Source organism: Ptychodera flava, chromosome 4 (genome assembly GCF_041260155.1).
Source record: "Ptychodera flava strain L36383 chromosome 4, AS_Pfla_20210202, whole genome shotgun sequence".
NCBI classification, from domain to species: Eukaryota; Metazoa; Hemichordata; class Enteropneusta; family Ptychoderidae; genus Ptychodera; species Ptychodera flava.
Window position 1 is genome coordinate 37,473,071 of NC_091931.1, and position 19,853 is coordinate 37,492,923.

At 36.8% G+C, this 19,853-nt stretch overlaps 2 protein-coding genes across 3 annotated transcripts; one reads left to right on the forward strand and one right to left on the reverse strand.

Annotated features, from left to right (window-relative positions):
• Positions 1–202: 202 nt before the first annotated feature.
• On the reverse strand, positions 203–7,568 carry LOC139131662 (NTF2-related export protein 2-like). Of its 2 annotated transcripts, none has more exons than XM_070697817.1 (4): positions 7,431–7,568; positions 6,540–6,626; positions 2,378–2,522; positions 203–1,618 (listed from the first exon to the last, which is right to left on the reverse strand). In XM_070697817.1, the coding sequence occupies exons 1-4, from the start codon at positions 7,440–7,442 to the stop codon at positions 1,461–1,463; spliced, it is 402 nt and encodes a 133-aa protein (XP_070553918.1). In that variant the 5' UTR covers positions 7,443–7,568; the 3' UTR covers positions 203–1,460. The 2 variants fall into 2 exon arrangements, with proteins under 2 accessions (XP_070553918.1, XP_070553919.1); XM_070697818.1 differs by having other exon boundaries at positions 204–1,618; positions 6,490–6,626; positions 7,431–7,459.
• Positions 7,569–7,647: 79 nt separating this feature from the next.
• On the forward strand, positions 7,648–13,723 carry LOC139131661 (uncharacterized). The gene is made up of 3 exons (XM_070697816.1): positions 7,648–8,190; positions 10,791–10,972; positions 13,344–13,723. The coding sequence occupies exons 1-3, from the start codon at positions 7,797–7,799 to the stop codon at positions 13,542–13,544; spliced, it is 777 nt and encodes a 258-aa protein (XP_070553917.1). The 5' UTR covers positions 7,648–7,796; the 3' UTR covers positions 13,545–13,723.
• Positions 13,724–19,853: the final 6,130 nt, after the last annotated feature.

Here is a 19,853-nt window from a genome sequence, read left to right on the forward strand (position 1 = left end):
CATTGTCGCAACTTAGCTAGCCTGTACATAGGGCAAATGTATGAGAGCTCATGAAAAAACCTCTGACGTGTCATACTCAGACGAACTTTTCTATGGTTTTATAAGGCACAACAACATATGGCCACCTTGTTAAACAGTATGCTATAACTGAACAACACAACATGGTTAATCCTATGCACACCTCATTCAAAGACAAAATTCTTGAATATCAAATATCAAGTTTACTCTTATTTTGAAAGTACGTACATTGACAGCAACTGTAAAAACATTTTGACATTGTATGAAAAAGTTATTTACATGAATAGTTCTGTATGAAAAAAATAACAGTACTTAAAATATCCATACAATTGCCACCATAATCTTAAGCATAATGCCATCATATGTGGTAACTTTTGGTTTTGAAACACTTTCTTTGATATTTCGTAATGTATTGTTGAGTGTGCAATACTTTTTACATCAATATGCAGAAGTATTAAAGAGCCTACGAAATGGTCGTACACAAAAATGTTAGAATCACTCCTGGTGGCCATGGACACAATACGTTGATTTCTACAGTCACTTATCGCACACTTTTGCAGTGTAATTGACAAATATAAGTGTAAAACCGGCAAATCTGAAAATTTGACTTTTTTGCCTTTCCAAAGATTGCCTGATCTTTAAGTATTGTATATAAATAAAGCAATAATCAGTGCTTGCTTGAGAGTGCTTCATTGACATATAAAAATGCCCTTTGGAAAAGAGTTCAATCGTACCATAACCGAGCTTGGACCCAGTGTTCTCCAGTCATAGAAGCATGTTTGTGTCACATCCCTTACATCAAAATTCTTCCCTTCCATTCCACATATTACCTAAACTTCAGATGTATATAGTGCCCAACAAAACACTTAAATGATTCACATCTTGGACAAAATACACTTAAGCCACCGAAGATACGACCGCAAGTTTTCATCAACCAAAATGTTCAAGTGTAACTGGTATAATATGTCATGCCAATTTCAGTTTCAGCCCTTGTAATGCCCCGGCATGGTGCATATAATCTAACATTATTGCTTTTCTCTCTCCTTGGTTGTAAGGAATTTGCCCCGTCGCGATGGCAAAGATAATTCATGACATGTATAAGCTCCATCAGCTGTAACTTTTAACCACAGTCCCTCCACACACGTATTTTCTAGAATTTTGTCCCTGTTTGTAAAACAGTCTCTTGTTCTAGAAGTAATGATCTTATCAATACAATCTGTGTGTGTGTGTGCGTGCGTTGTTGACTCAAGCATTCTTGCTGACAACTGAATTCCTTCTAATCCTGACTATAATTTATTTATCAACGAGATAAGATTGCATCTTGTACATGATCTATTCTGATATACTTTCTGGATAGGAAGGAGACAACATATACGTTTTTGATACCATAAATACGGAAAATAACACTAAAAGTTACAGCAAGCATCCCTTCGGCTTCTTCCTTACTCCTGAAATCGAAGGCAGTCACTAGCTATTTTCCAGACATCTCCCTGGATCGTCAGGATAAAATTCTGATGGAAGATGTGCACCTTGCTGTCTTGAAACTTTACGTTACCACTGATGTTCACCAGGATAGACGTATGGCTTCCCGTTGCTTCCTCTGTAAAAAAAAAACAAACGATGATGCACAGTTTACTGATGGTTTTTGTCTCTTACATATTAAGATTTACAGCAATGCTTGGAATTTATGACATGGACAGCCACAGTCAACAAACTTCAAACATTGGTAGCTCATAAACGCATAAATGAATCACCTGTGTTTTGTGAGGACACTTCCTGCTTTTAGTTTTGTGACGAGCTGCACGAAACATGCAAGTCATTAAGGTAGTATGCAACTTGAAACTGAAAGACTTAAAACATTTGCTCAAACCTTCCACAAGGAAGCATTAAACCGTTCCTTTTCAAAATCAAGGATAAAAATCAGGGGTCACTGTGCAGAATTTCATACATATACCAACTTTTAAAATTCATCCTTGTGTTAACTCGGTGGGGGGGGGGGGGGGGGGGGGGAAGAGAAGAAAACTTTCTGATTTTCACATCAGGTAGATGGTGAAAACTTATTTACTGTGAGAGCTTCAAAGTGAACCCACACATGCAGTAGACTACTCTGAAAATCCAAGTTCGAATTCTGTCCCAAAGTGCATTCACAGGTCTCAAAACTGAGTTCACAGAAGGAAAACTTTTTTATTTGTATTGCAATCATTTTAATACTGGTACAGATTTGCAGATAAAAACCACAAACTTTGATGGGTAATAGACAAAGTCAAATCGGTGTATCATAATCAGTCAAACATCATGATTATAAAATGATTTTTCATGGGTTTACAGGAAATTTCATAGGATTTTTTCATTTGTTTACCTATTATGGGCTGACAGTCTAGGGTTTCTACTTTGAAGTCACTGGATGGAAGCTGTTCAAACAACTTGGCAATCTCTGCGATACCATTGCATGCATTACCATTCCACACAAGAGATGCAGTGTCCAAGTAGAGCTTCGACAGCTTCTGAAATATTGATTTTCACAAGTATAACATCAAATCATTACAACAAAGCTATTTTCATACCTCAGTGACAAAATTATACAAACTGTGGCAGGGGTCATGTTGAGTACTAAGTACGGCCAATGTAATGATACACTGAAAAGAGCGGTGACAGTGTGTATGCATGGTTCTCAAAGAGTTGACCAAACCATAGACTGGGGTACTGCCTATAACCAAACTGTTACCAAGTTGGGTAACAGTTTCAAGACTGTTTACCAGTAACCATTGACTGTTTGCTTTTATTATTTGTGCTAAAATGATGCATCCTACTTCACTGTGAATAGCAGCAGAGGGGATCCTAAAATATAATGATTCAAGTACAGGGCTCGAAATTAACTTTTTCCCCTGGTAGTCCACTTGGGCTACCATTTTCTAAAGTTGGTAGCCCAGTGACAATGGCTGGTAGCCCATGCATATTTCAGTTCAGGGATATTTTTCATTAACCAGACAAGAAAAAGCAGTTTTTCAAGATTCTGCCCATGAAGTGAATTTTCTAGTCATTTGATATGAATACTTAGAATACTTACACACCTAGTACCAAAAGGAAGCAGGTATGACCCCCCCCCCCCCCCAATGTTTCTGGTCCTTGACATTCAGCAAAAGTGATGCGGCGATGCGGTTTTCTTTTTTTTCCTTTTTTTCTTAACACTGCTGGTTTGGCACTATTGATACAACAGCTATTGTCTTTTACCACTGGCTGCATAATACTTCCATTTTCTGTTTAGCATTTTTGGACATGCAAACAGGGATATCAAGGATAGCTGTACTGATTAGTATGTAATCCCAAAAGAGTGCCATGACGAGCAGGTTCTGAAATGACACACGCGGTGACCAGAAACTATCTTTTTTGGCCTAATGGACAAAAGTTATACTCAAAAGTTTAGTGATCTATTGTCAATTTGTTTCATTCTCAGACAGAGTTGTATGAAATGTTTGAGAGTCGCCATGAGAACGACCAGGACCTTCTCGGCACATCGAGACTAGACACACTGCAGCAGTGCTAAAATAGACCATGGGCTTTCTGTAGGGAGGAGGCATATTGTCCATGATTGATACATTATAATCAAAATGCAATGAAAATGCGTTTTCATTGACCATATCACTTACAGTGCCTGTCATTCAAGTACGTCAGTTCAGATATTGGACATTACACGCCAAGTACTGACTGAATTTTATGGCCGGGTCTTTGGTAGTCCGTGTGGGCTACCATTTCATGGATTTTGGTAGCCCCAGGGAAAAGTTGGTAGTCTTTGGACGCGGGACTACCGCTAATTTCGAGCCCTGGTATATGAAAAAGACCAAGGTAGTGGTGAATGCTCTGTCAACATAAAATATAGTGACACTTGTAGTTGGAAAACTCCCAAGGCCTTGCTTTAGTGTTACAATACCCATTGAGCATCTAAGAACATAAACACATTTACACTCTGAATTTCACTGTCAATGATTTGCTGTTTACCTGACTTCCATGCAAACTACCTGTAAACACATGCTTAAAATTTTCTAGATGTTACATGCAACCACTTTCCGGTACATAACACATACTGATACTCTCAGAGAAGAAAGAGAGAATTTTAATTATTATTAATATACGGGAAAGTTAAGCATATATGTTTACAGGTAGTTCATATGGAAATCTGGTAAACGGCAAATCGTTTACAGTTATGGCCATTATTCTTCGGTGGGGCAAGTTGGTAATTACCTACCAATTCGGTTAGGGATATTGCAATATACCAAGGGAACTTCCTAAGCCAAACTCTGTTTTCCTATCTGGAGCAGCTAGATGAGAGCTAAACAAACACAGTGGGTAATGAGATTTTACAGCCAGCAATGGTGATCTGATAACTGGGATGAACCATTTTCATGTAGGTTCCATAAAAGGGAACTGGATTGGGGAATGAAAACTACAAGGAATAAAACACGATCTTAAGAGATCATATCTTGCCTTGTCTTTTGTGCAAAAGTTTGAGATTACCCCATGTACATTGATCTTTCAAAAGCTGGTCTTTACTGTGTGGTTCACAGAAGTCTAATTCAAAAGCACTGAGCGACTCATAAAAAGTCAACTTTACAGTCTGTCTTGAAAGCTCAATTTAACAACTTCGAGACAAGATGACAAAATCTGTTGATATTTTAACAAGAAAATAATCGTACAAAGCTACATGAAGTTGAAACTATGGTAAATATCGCTCAGAGAATGAATGCACCACATACGGCACTTCAGCATGTCATTGCCCATCTCATTCTCAGTACCATTGCCCAAAACATCATGGAAGGCCACAATCAAAAAGTTTGACATGACCTGCACAACTAGTTGCTTAATTTTTTGTGGGTGAAGAAACGGTAGAGTTGACTTTTCAGATCCTCAGATCCTCAGATTCAGATCCTCAGATCCTCAGATTCAGATCCTCAGATCTCAGACCTGAGATCCTATAACTTCAGACGCAGATTCGGAATTAAAATTTCATAATTTTCAAAGTTTGAGGTAATATACTGATAAATAAAATATAATTTAGATTTAAAAAGGCTTTAGAAATTATTTTATTTCTATCTTGAATCTTGAACTTAATAACTTCAATCTCAGAATCAGAATGTCATCAGTTGAAGACAGGGTGCGCAATAATTCCACTTGTTATGTCATCACGTGAACGTTCCCTCATAGAGATAAACACACCCACGATCGAATGATCAAGACCGCAACGATCATGTAAATGCTGGCTATCGACAGTCCGTATTTTACCATTGTTCGTAATATTGATGGCGAGGGAATATAACTAATCCATGTTGGACGCCAGTGACCCCAAGCTAAATCAGAATTCAGGGGTCAGAAGAAGCAAGTTAGCTAATCTGTAATTGTAGACCCGTGTTCGTTGAAACTTGTTGAGCGAAAACATTTATGTAGACTTTTTTGCTTTCATAACTGCCTTGCACATGTCATATTCAAATTATTATTTTAAATATTGCAATCATACTGTTAATACGGGTATTGTAAAAGGCTTGTAAATTCGAATCTGCATCTGAAGTTATAGGATCTGAAATCTGAGATCTGAGGATCTGAATCTGAGGATCTGAATCTGAGGATCTAAAAAATCAACTCTACCGTGAAGAAACCTTTGATAGCAGCCAGTAAAATATTGACAAAATACCTTTTACAATACTTGTACTGTAAAAAAAGCCAGCAATCAGAAGTGTTCAACATACTACACAATGAACTGAGCCACACATACAAAATCACTACCAAAGTTCCTTCTGACCAGCTAAATTACTGAAACATAAAGCGGACAGTGGAGTACATTATGGTTCATCCCGGTATCAGATCACCATAGGTGGCTGTAAAATTTGTTACCCGTTGTGTTTGTTTAGATTTCATCTTGCTGCTCCAGATAGGAAAACAGAGTTTGGCTTAGGAAATTCCCTTGGTATATTGCAATATCCCTAGCTAAATTGGTAGGTAATTACCGACTTGGTATGTTGCAATATCCCTAGCTAAATTGGTAGGTAATTACCAACTTGGTATATTACAATATCCCTAGCTAAATTGGTAGGTAATTACCAACTTGGTATATTGGTATATCCCTAGCTAAATTGGTATGTAATTACCAACTTGCCCCACCGAAGAATAATGGCCTCAACTGTAACTAGTGAAATTCAGAGTGTAAACAATCTTTCAAGGCAGACTTTAGCTAACACTGGGTGATTTTACAACCACTGAATTCATGGCGCACATAGCCAACATATTCTCAAATCCATGATGGTGAAAATGTTTTCAGATAGCAAATTTTCATTGATTGGTGGAAAGCCTGGGGAGTTATTTCACAGAAGAAATATCTCCCTTCTTCAAAAAGACAATTTTTAATGGTAGAATAGCTGGCGAAAGTTTGTAACTAACTGACCAGATCATACTGCAAGCAAATTTAGATTTTTCAAGGTTTACCTGATCTGCAGAACAGTGAAAACTGCTGTGAGACCACTTCATGTACTTACACTTCGTCTCTTATCAAATGTTTCATAGTAGAGTTTATGAAACTCCTCCCCAGCTAGGCAAGCTTGGTCAGCTTTGCTTTTAAAATCCTGAAAAGAAACATGTCATTGAAGATGATAACTTTCATGTTTTTCTTTGTTTACGGCGCCGCATGGGTCTATACACCGAGACCACACTCTTGCTCTCAGCGCCACACTGGTGTAACAAGCGACCTAACGGCCGATATAGCTCTGCTGCATGCTGTGTTCAGGTAGAGAATAACTATTTTTAACACATGTTGATGAAGAAGGTGGAAATCATTGATAGCTCATTTCAGTGGACAGAAAAAAGTGGCTAAAATACCGGACGCACATCACGTTCCAGTCACCTGCCATTGTTGCAAAGCTGCAGACGACACTATGGACCAGACACTTTTCCAAATTTGGTAAGCACTATTTCCCTTGGGAAAAAGCTTTTCAAAAAAAACCCTCTGACGTCACTTTTGTCGATCCGATGGGGACTATACGTATCTATTTTTTCGTCACGTGACGTATTCTAGCGAATCGCGACAGGGAATGAGCATGTGGCGTGTTGCAGCGGCCGCCGTGGTATGCATAGATGCCGCCAAGCCCCTTTTTCTATGCGTACCACGGCGGTCGCTGTGTATCGAAACACACGTAACTGTGGATATTAGGGGCCTTCATCGTGTATCGAACCACAACACCCGACACCACGCAAAATCGCCCCGGGACAGTTGTGGGGTACGGAACTGCAGCTACACTTTTCCCCAAGTAAACTTTTGAAAATATCACAGACGTAGATGACAAACGATCCGAACCAAATATTGCATAAAAGTTGCAGTGATTAAGGTATTTGTTGAATACTCAATAACAGACACAGAAGTTCATACTTACAGTTGCCGCCATTGTACATTTCCCGTGTTCCTTGTTCAACTTCCGGTTTTATGTGTCAAAGGTCAAATCAGGGAAAAAGCCGGTGAAAATTAACTTGCCTGATAAGTCGTTTGTTGCTTACTATTTGTCGTCTGACAACTTACGACACAGTTTTCTTTAGTTTCTCTGCACCAGCCGCAACCTTTATTCTTGTAAACAACACTTAGAAAGTTTTGTAATCAGTGCGTTTCCGCAACCAGTGACTTCCGGTTGCCAGCGTAGCGTTTCGTCTGGGAATAGCAGGGTCACGCTGCTTCCATTTGGAATAACACCACGACCTGAGTGTGTCTACTGTCTAGCTTGGGAGAAGGGAACGTGTCAACGACAATGATTGAGGTCGACATATTTTGGTCTTTCGCCATGGGAGCCTGCTTTGCAGCTTGTGCGTCAGAAGCGCTAAAGCGAGAACATTCGGCACTTGTCAACAAATATTTCATATACTGTGTACTTTATCTCAGCCTGGTATTTGCCCCGTCGGGGGTGTATCTGCTTTGGGGTTACACAGGCTGGGAAACTATGTTTTTCTTTGATCGCAGCCTCCATCCGATATGGCCCTGTCTCTTTGCCTGTACAAATGTTTCACAGGGAGTGTTAGGTTTTATACTCGTATGCAAGCTGGTCCATAATGGGAAAGAAGCCACTGCTCATGCAGTATGGACAATGTCATACACTTGTATGTTTGCAATACTTACGCTGGGATATGACCGATTCCTTTATGCCGGTAAGATAATGCTCTTTGTCCACTTATGTTACCTTCATCAATCGATGCACTAATGAATTGATGTCATTCAGCCGCATGGCACCAAGAAATTCCGGTTTTCCACATACGCCGTTTCTCCACCCACCGAATTAAAATACTTTCATTTTAATAGACATAGAACCCTACAGACCCTTTAGGGTCTATGATTTAAAATAGAATAGACGTGAAAAATAGGAATCAGCAAAAGAAAAATGAATGCCATCTTTCTGTCCACCTAGGTGAACAAGTTTTTGACATTTCACAGCAGACTCAGCAAAGGCATCTGTCGATCATTGTCAAAGATGTGTGGATGCATCTTACAACGCAGCTCTGCGTGGCAGGGCTGTGACAGTGTTACCGGCTACGCCTCCTAACACCACACAGTTGGTAACACACACAGCCTTGCCACGCAGAGCTACTGTAGGATGCACACATTGCACTATGTCACAGTCCAAAAGGACAGTAAGTGAACAGAATTTCTTGACAAAGTGCCTGCATGAGTTTGAAAGGTTAACTCCCTGTCATGATTTTATATTTTCTCATGTATTGTTTCCATGACAAATACGTTTGTCTACTAATTTTAATATGGATCTAGTGAAATATAAAACACGTTTAACTCCTAGATATTCAATTTCTTAAGTTCATGTCTGCTGTAAGTAGAAACTATTCTGAAAAGCTTCGAAGAAAAGCACTTTTTTCATGATTATACAGAAATAATTAAATGCCAGAAGTTTGAGCACTTATGCTAAAATTAGGGCTGTTCGTAGTGATGTCATTGTTCTTCCATTAAAATGGAAAAAGAAATATTGGTCCACAAAGTTGGATTTCCTTTTTGGAAAATATGTCTGCATTCTAATAGCAGTATCCAAGTTTATGCACATGCACAAACTTGGACATGTGAATAGCCATACTCCAGCCATGTCTGCAAATAATATAATAACTCAATTATCTTGATGATTTATCTTTGTGTGTACTTTACTAGCTGAGTTTGTTTACATAGTTTTTTAGAGTTAATGGTGTACACATCTGTTGATTGTCAATATACATAACTCATTAGACGATTGCATTTTATTCAATTATATGGTTTGCTCATTTCATCTCTTTCAGGAAAGTGTTATGGGGAAAGATGTACAGCAACACTGATAAGTTTTGATATTAACTCTTTGAGTGCCAAAGTCCATTTTTGTGCCTTTAAAAAGTAAACCCTAGTCAACTTTTTTCAGATTTATGCCAAAATTTTGATAAAAAAACTACAGCCAATGAAATGTTAAGTCCATTTGGTTCAAAATTATCAAAAAAATTCATAAAAATTCATAAAAATTGGTAAAATGTTGCTCTAAAGTTTTGATGGGAAAAATTATCAGAGCACTCAAATGGGTTAATTGAAGGGATAATGTTTGTTTCTTGAGTAAATTTCAGTCTGTACCTCTAGTAAATCCTGTGATAACTCCTTTTGCTTTTGCTTCATCAGCCGTGCAGCTTACCAAAAAAATTGCAGCATGATTCACTAAAATTAAATCATTACAGTCGCCAGGACTCACTTTTATAGTATATATATGCCAATTTTCAAGCTGTTACCAAAAAATCAGATTGATTAATTTGCCTTTCTTGTTTCAACATTTGCCGAATTGATCACATGAAGCTGTTCAGTAAACCCAGTCCTCATAAAGCAGTCAGTCATGTGAGACATGGAGAGCCCACCTAACCGCATATCAGCCCCTTGTACACACTGTACGCTGTTCTTCTGTAAAGCTCAGCAAAACACAACATTCTGTATGAATGTTGTGAAGTTATAATGTGTCAACACACCATCAGTAATACACTTGGATCCATCTTCAACCCTTCCAATCATATCAAATATCATTTTCATGATATCACTGAGCTGTTGATTGTAGGTCTGTGTGTATTAACATGTTGAATGGCATTGATTTAATTCACAAAGACTTGAATTTGTCTTTCAGCAGTTGTCATAGTGACATATTCAACATTTATACCACATTACCAGGGTTACCTACCATTCATTCTTTCATCATCTATCCGCAATAATAAAGAACATACCTTATGCTCGTACATTGAAGTTCGTACAAAGATGCACCACCGGAGTGTACAAAACCAGTGATATTTTTATTCTCACCATACTTACTACTTCAATTCAGGAGTAACTTTGTAGTTCAGTAGCTGCGGTGTTTTTTTTTCTTTGAAATTCATGCAGATGATATGCAAAACAAAAAATTAAGTTTTGAATGTTTAGCTTGTTGAAAAGGAAACTTTCCAACTTCCCTCTTTTGTACACAAGAACAAAATCCATGGTGACCATAGAACCTCATGGATTAGGGAAGTAAATATAACTGCAAATGTTATGATACACAAAAATATAACAAAACTTTAAATTTCTGCTTTTTAGGGGAAAAAATGTGAAAAATGACATTTATTTAAAGATTGCAAATCACTCCACTCAGGCTGTTGACACACAGGGAATCGTAAAATTTTTGCCAAAGGTACCCTTGTTGTGTCCCATTCATACGTGACAAGCCGAAGTACATGTATGAGTTTAGTTTACATTGTTTCCTTTTACACTTCAGGCACACTAGAAGAATGGCGCGCTGGCAAGAAATATCCACTGACAGACTTCTTTTACTGCGAAGTATTCTACACGCTGCTAGTTATGGCTATTTTTGTACTCCCGCCACTTTTCTATGCAATGTCAATATGGCCGACCGACGTAGCCATCAACAAACAGAGAAAATGGACAATGATTAAACAGGTATGTTTTGGAAGATGAGAAGTCTGTGAGATGAGCAGGTATGATGTGATTCACAGAGCTATTCATGCTTCTCAAGTAGGCTTACATGTACTGTCCTGTGAGCTTGAAGTCTGAGAAATACATATTCTTTAATAGGTATGCAAATATTTTCCATCTTCTGAAAAATCCAAAATATTGCCCAAGACAGATCAGCTGATCTCCAGGGGTACTATGAAGGACCATTGACAGTAGAGGGGCTGTTAATGGAAGGACCTTCTGCTGGTAAATATGAATAGCGTTCCTTGGTCGTAGTTCTATATGTACATATACTATGATTTCTCTGGGTAGACCATGAACGTAAAAAAAGACGGCTATGGGAAGACCAATGCAGTTCTACACGTGACAGCTGCACTCCACTCCCTAAATCAAGTACTCACTGTCACAACTATGTCCCCCAACCTTTGCAAAGGATCAATTTAATTAATTGGTATTATTTTCACGAAGCCTCTTTCAGTTTTGTTAGCTACTATAGACTATAGTCTATAGAAGCTATTGGGATGGGTATCCGTCCGGCGTCCGTCGTCAGTCTGTATGTATGTATGTATGTATGTATGTATGTATGTATGTATGTCCGTTTGTGAGGCGTCCGTCCACTCAAATATCTTGAGAACCGCAGTACTTACTGATTTGATATTTGTTGTGTAGATGAAAAATATGATTTTGAGAAACTATTTTTTTTAATTTTTTGATATTGTTGAAAATAGGCAAATTAATGCCAAAAAAGGTGTTTTTGGTAAAAAATCTTCTTCTTCATAACCGCTGGTCAGACAGCTTTGTTATTTGGTATACAGGTCCCTAGGGGTAACCCAACTTAGACTTGTTCAAATTGTGATGAAATATGCAAATCTGTATTTTTAAGGAATTTTTTTGTCATTTTTGGTCAAAATTTGACTTACATTGTATGTAATTCTTGTACTGTATAAACCCTATCAATTCACCCAGAAAAAAATAATTAATATGATTTTAAATAATTGAATTAATTAGGAAATCATCAAAGCCAAAATAATTTTAGTGTAGAATTATCAGAAAGTTCAACTTTTTTTGACAGTTCATAGTGAAATGCTTACCATCTTGGAGGATTAAAACATGTAAAGGCAACTTTCCTGAATCCCAACTTTGACATATTCTGAACCGTCATTTATTGTGCCCTGTATGTTATCTAAAAGAAATTGCTCAAAATAGTCAATAGAGATAGAGATAGAGATAGAGATAGAGAAAGTTCTAATTTCCATTTATGGTTGACTTGGTAAGGATAAAATAAAATAACTTTTTGAGGAAAAAATAGAGTGGTCAATTAAAAGAGTGGTCAAAGTGATAGGGTTTTTATGGTAAAGCTGGGCTGTATAAAGATTCCTCATGTGCTATTTATAGCAATTATGCAATCTGTGTAAACAGTGCAATGAAAGTGTAACATGATTCCTTATAATGCTTTTGATGACCTTGAACTTCTTAAGTTTCAAACCTTTGTCTCTTCAGTGTGCTTTCTCTGAGTATGTTCAGTCTCAACTTATTAAACAGAATTCACAATGTTAATCAAAGATATCCACCTTCTTCATCAATACATGTGTCACAAAAGGTTATTCTCTACATAACTCAACAGAGCTCTGTCAACTGTTGAGTTGCTTGTTCTTTCAAAACCGCTGGTCAGACAACTTTAATATTTAGTTTACTTGTCCGTAGGATGACCTTAGTGAGATAATTTCATACAGTAAGGAAATACTTAATTTTGTATCCATGTCTATAGTAGCTTCAGGGACTTTGGCCCTATGTTTATCATATAAGGCAGTCTATGAGATCATTTTAAAAGTTATTGCAATATTTGTTGTCATTGGCTTTTCTTTTATGGTACAAAGTAATAGAGTACATTTACACTTCGATCCTCAGCTGGTAGGCACAATTAGATATTGTCAATACTCCGTAGAATGAATAACACTGTTCTGTTAGAAGATTTGTAAAAGCTACCTGTATGATGCAAATTAAGGTAGTACGTGCCTCAAAAATGAAAGACTAAAACTTTTGATCAAACTTTCTCAAGCACAGTCTCAACTATCCTCTTTCAAAATCAAGAATAAATATCGAGAGTCACTGTGCAAATTACCCAATATTTTCCGATATTTGAAATTCAAAATGGCCGCCATCCCTGTGTTATCTCTATGGGGCAAAATAAAGTCCTGATTTTCACGAAACTAAGACTGAAAATTTTTCTTACTCCAAGAGCTTTAAAATAAGCCCCCACCAGTGGTAGATCACAAAAGAATTGTCCGAATATCTGTCCCCGAGGTGCATTCCACCTTAATCAGCATTTTTGTTGATATTGTTGTTTCATCCATAGGCAGCAACAGGATACCTGTACGCATCAATAGCTGTCGTAGTGGGGTTTTTGCTTCTCTACGGAATGAAGCAAATGCCAAACACATGGGGATATGATCGACTCCTTGCCTTTCTCATTGGCCAAGTCATATTTGGCATCGTATTGTTCCTACCACTGCTGTTCATTCCTTTGAAGAGAAACAAGATCAGAAAAATCAAGTGAAGAAAAAAATCATCCAGAGTATTTCTAGAAGAACGTTCAAGTGTCAAAGGCCCAGAGTATGCTTTGGTGTAATTTTCCCAATATTCACAAGTTGTGAGTATTTGCACTTCCTTGAGAGAGATATTTTCAGGATTGCAATTTTATTTGATTTCTACTTAATGTCAAATTTTAGTGTTTTGTTTTTTCATTTGACTGGCCTTGTGGGTGGAGGGGAGAATCCGTATTTTTTCAGGGAAAAACATGATTTCCAAGGTTTTCAGGGAAGACTGAAGAGTCCTGCCCTTGGCAGATTCCACAACTCTCAGATCAACTTAAATTGTCAATTCTGAGTCTCTGTTTGTAATTTCCATGTTTTATCATGGAACAACGTACTCGTGATAGTTTTGATCGCCTTGTAAGACAGATATTTTCTAGAAAACTCACTCACAGCAGACAGCAAGATTTAAGATTCACATATATGCTGCATCATTCCACAAATGATGCAGAAGATTGATTTAACAAGTCGGTGGTGGTGCTCGATCCGGGCAAACACACATATCTATGATCCTAGGACAGTCAAATAGGTTTAGTATTAGTCCTTTGAATTCAGCAGTGCATAAATAAGTAGATGTTTAGGTGTGTGATTTATCCAAAAAGTAAGAGAGTACCAGTTTTTCATTGGCAAGTCCAATTTTTCCTGTTTGTCTTTCATATTGATCAGCCCAAAACACTTCAAGAAATTTGCCATTGTGCAATTTGAGTGGCCGAAACATTGCTACACCAGAGTGTACTTGAAAATACAGTTGCTCCTTTTTGATCTCAGCCAATCTTTCATATGAAATTTAGGTGTCCAATTTGTCAGGAATGAACAGAGCACAGAAACCAGCAGAGTTCTCATTTAAAGATTAGGTCGTTTATCAGCTTTCTCTTAAAGCAAATTGACTGAATTGGTGAAACTTTCAACGGAAAACAAAGGACTAATAATCTGTAAATAGTCTATGCCAGCAGGAACTAATCCAAGAGCCAAGGATTGAAGACTTGGACTATAAAAGAACCAGTTTCCAAAAAGTCGCCATTTAGTTGGGGCATTTGAAAAATTACTTTGTTGAGTAGGGAGGAATTCAGTTTTGAACAAGTTTCATCGAGATACCACTGTATATGTTTATGTTCACTTTGTCTAGCCTCAACACCCCCCCCCCCCCCACCCCCCACTTCCTGGCAGAATGGTCAGACCTTTTCATGGAAAACAATAGATTTTGCTAATTTCTGGTGTTGGAAGGGTAAAAAATCCTTTGAACCCACTTGATATTTGTCTTCTACACGGGCGAAGCATACACCTTGAAAAAAGAACAGTTATCAACCAGATATGGTTGATAAAAAAGTGCCTTAACATTAAAGTCTTTATAAGTTTCATATGGATTCTAGTACTCTATGACGAAAGCAATTTAAAATTTTAAAAGAAAATTTGAGTAACATTGTCAACATTGTCATCAAGACTTTGTGACACATACAGTGTAGATGTACATCTATGAAGTGTTCTAATGATATCATAGGGTCGTGATAGTCGGTTCCACACTTTAAAAGAAACACCTCCCTTTGAACTTTGAGTTTTGACCAAGGTATGCAGGGTCAGGGAAGATAAAGTGTTGTTTTGGAATATAGCTAGTGCCACTGTAAATATGCAATGACCAATAATTGTTAGTGGTGCCAAAAATGCCTGAACCTTCCAGCCATCGGCCAAAGGGCAGTGATCGTGTTCCCATTCGATTGTCACCAGTATACTGAGCTCAAAGGTAGAAAGTGTTTGATTTATTCAACATGATGTGCACCAATATTCTTTTGATTCTTTAAAAAGTATTTACATATAATACTTATAAAACAGGGCTTCCATGATTTGATTAATACTTAATTCATCTCTTGACTTTTGACCAAGTTTAATTAGATACATTTCTTATAGTAGTATTGTGCTAATTGAAAAATCTTGAAAATATAACAAGAATACATAAAATATACCACTTCAGTATGTGAAGGAAGTTTGCATATAAGTATGGTGTTCATTTCATGCTAAATATCTTGACTGCAATGATGATTTCAGAATAATGGGCATTTTAGGATTGCAAGCAAAAAAAAGTTTTCAATTGTCCTAGTCAGGGCTGTGATTATCTGACCTTTGACACTGGCAATATTTTTTTGCTGCGATACAGGGTGTTGAAAGATTCTTTTGTGAACGAGGGGGTCAAGAAAAATTGCAAAGTTCATGTTTATCTTGACTGTGCTAATGTTTCATGAACTGTAGCATATTTTGTTAGTTCTATTTATCTTTGACTGAATCAACGTCCATGTTGAAGATGAGTCAGTGATGATAAATTGACAATATTTGAATGACAGTACATTGCCTATACTGTTATTGTGTTAGTTATAGTACATGCAACCAGCTTGCTTCTACTGTCGATGATACAACTGTATCACATCCAACAAGTCACAGATGAGTTGTAAATTCTAGTGCAGTGGACTTTTTGAAACCGCAAACTCATTCAAACGTAGTATAGTGTGTTATGTCAATTAACACGGTTTTCAAAATCAGAAAAATACGGCAAGTCAATTTGATAGTCATATCCCAATACAAGATACAGGAGCATTGTCGTAATAAATTCTTCAATTTGGCATCAACTGCACTAACCAAGAGCACATTCATGTAATACTTAAATATCTAAAATTTCAAGAGCCAAAAGAAATTATCCTTCGTGCCTTCTGATCTAAAATTTTGTATCGTTAACAACCAACAGTACTGACTAAATATAAACCATATTGATGCAGAGACAGATTTTCAGTGGTTGCAGATTTTCACAATTTTTGAATGTCAAAGACCAAGGCATAAGTTTTGCCTCCTTCTATTGCTATAGTTAGAAACAATTTCTTATGCAAAGCTGTTGGACATGAGAAATATCCTATGGGTACACAATGTAAATCTTTTTGAAATGTCACTTTAAACCCTTTTCCTGCCAAGTCCATGTTTCACCACCAGGTCAGGATGGTTAAAATTAATGAAACACAACGTATTCCATATGATGTATTTCAACATAATACTGTATATTTGAAGGCTGTTGAAAACATAATACCGTAAAGTTGATTTTTTTGGACAAAAGATGCTGTAACATACCATGCCAAGTGGGTGAAAATACATGATGTTTTGGCTCAATACTGCTTTTTACTGACTTGGCTGATGGGAAATGATACAGTTATTACTGTCTGACAGGAAAAGGGTTAATAATATGAGGATAAGTCAAGATCATTTCTACAAACTACTAGTCAAAAAAAATTTACTTGATGAATCTGTGATTTTAAGTCATCAAATAACATTATCATCAGTTTAACCTGTTCACCCCAATTTACTTTAACCAAGTCCACAAAGACAATTAATAACAATGAAGACGGGTTAAACCATGGTGGTGAAAGGGTTAATCAAATTTGAATACTAGTAATTCTCTCTGCTGTCAGATGAAAGGTCAGAAACTGTAAGGTGAACAACCAATAGGCTTCAGCAATAAAAAAATGTCTTGTGACTATTCCTAATGATGATTGTGTCCCGTCATTAATATTTATAGCTGTCGCCCAAAATTTTTTAACGAGAGTTTTGGAAATCATTCTTACAGCAATGGTGACATTGGTACTTAGATACCATTAATATCACATTTGAAATTAAAAGCAATGGATCGGGAAATCCAACCTCAAACTGTAGCAATAAACACAGGTGCAGAAAGACCCTGAAATTTGTCCAAATTTCTGCAAGCAGGAGCAAAGCAGCTGATGCTGTGTCGGAGATGGTACATTTGGTCACAGAACTACAATTTTTGACCAGCTTTTTATGGCATTATCACAGAGAATTTTGTGAATGTGATTGCTTGTCTTTGTTGTATACTAGCAAAGCGCATCTCTCTGAGTTCCACAACAAAAAAGACATTAGAAATGTCTGAATCAACCAAAATGTTTTGTAGTATCTGTAGTGGTTTTCGAACAGGGACAAAACTTCATATGTTGGCCTGTTTGACTGATTACAATATCTATTGGTTGGCAATACGTAACTGTCTTGACTCTAACTGTTAATTAATAGAAATTCAAGTAGCTTGAGATAGACTTGCTAGTTATCTGTCAATATCAGAGTGAAATACTTTCTCATTTTCAAATATTAAGTGAAATCAGACTATGAAAAACACAAAGATATGTAATTAGAATTTTTTGGTAGCACGCCTAGCATCATAATCTCAAGCAGCTGATAAAAAGGATGTTTATGGGCTAAGGTGTGGAATTCTTTACAGCAACTGAAGTGATTGTTTGAATCTCTTGTAAACTTGATATCATTTTGAGAGCTGGAACTTCTCTGTGAATAAGTGCTGATGCGGACAAAGTTACATGTTATATGCCTATGCACTTGAATCTTTTTAGTTGCATTGCAAGTTTCATGTGTCTTTCAAAGTTATGATTCAGTTTCTGAACGTTTCAAGTTGTGAAATGCTTTATGTTTTCTGAAAGCCGCCTTGATATAAGATATCCTGTCATTACAGACACTGGTGATCATTGTTCCCACAAGCATTGCAGCATTCTAATTTTATATTTTGAAATCAGTTTGCATGGAATCCTATGAATATGCTGCAAGCATTTATGTACAATTTTTGTGCTGAATGGCAGACTCTGTCACTAATTTCATGTGATCATATTATTTTGCTTTGTCTGGGAAAAAAACAGCCTGGGATTCTTATTCTTCTGAAAAGCATTCCTTGTGATCGTGTTATTTATATAGATGTGTGATCACTAATCACTGGCAAAAGTAATATCAATGTATTTGCATATCTTCTTTTTGGACCAACAGCAAGAACCAGAGACAGGGGATGTCTTGAATTGTTCTTGGAGAACCTGCTTGTTTCAGAACCTTATTTTATGTGATAATGTTGTGCTACCTTTTGACTGAAGGGTTCACCTTACTGCCTTACTACCCATGAGTAAAATTTTTGAGGTAAAATGATGAGTGTAGGAAAAGAGTTCAAGAATCACAGACAAGTGTGTTTGCATAGTGTTTTCAGAAGATGGGTACAAAATGGGAAAGATTGTCAACCTGTCACATGCCATCTGTGAAGATGTATTCATGAGTGAATTCCTTTGTGTAAGCCTAGATATAATGGATGACAAATCATGTTTATTTCGACACATTTTTTACTCCATGTCATTGCGGCAGTGATTTTTGTTGTTGCTATCAATGTGTTTCCTGTACAAGAGAAAGGCTCTGCTACAATTGTTCAGTCTACAATTATTTATCAGAGTTACATGAATTTTATCATATTTTGAATGCAAAGATCATTATGAAATCTGTATTATTGCACCAGTTATACCATAACAGTGTTTGCCCAACCAATGAATAGTTGTACATGAAATGGATACAGATGAAATTCAATGTGGTAACACTCCATGAGAACAGAAAATTTCTACGTTTAGTGTGAAACGTGAAGTGGCAATTGTTTTTTACTTATTGCTTTGATATTTAATATTGTCTCTTAATTATGATGTTTTGTCATGGTGACAGGAATCTATTAGGGAACTTGAGAAACAAATTAAAAATACAACAGAAAATTAATTTTTTAGAAATAATAAAAATTGCTTATGTAAGAAGTGAGGAGATTCGCTTTGTTATTGTTCATTTAATTATACTGTAGGAGTTTGTGCATCACTCTTTCATTTTGATGTGAATTACCAACACTGCTGGATTCCTTGTTTTTTTTTCATTCACTCATAAATTGTTTGTTTTTTAAAATATGGATCAATTTATTAATTTTCCCAACATTGAACATGAAACATACAAGTCAGCTGAGTCAGATTTCAGTGTTGATGAATTTGTGTATGGTTTAGCAGAAACTCTTTTTAGTACATTTCATCTGGAAAGCTTTACTTTTATATTGAAAATGTAATTTCATTTTTTTTAACCATAATAACCATTGAAAAATAGTGAGCTTTTCTGTATATCTTAGCTGCAGTAACTGATTTGTATTTGAATGAAGTTATACCGAGGTGCATATTTGATGAAATGGAAGCCTTGCTTGATTCTTTCATAGGTTTTCTGATTGGTGCTTGTATTTTTCCACCAAAAAATTCGATTTTTTGTTCGATTAAGTACATTAGACAATCAAGATAGCTTCAATGGATGGTGTACCACCTAGGAGCATTTGTATACAGTATGTTTTGGAGGACCCCAGAGGGCGCCCTCTGGAATTGCTCTTCCTACATCAACTCCTACTGGAATTGCCACTACATTTTTGTGTGAAATTCTTTCTGGAAAATGAA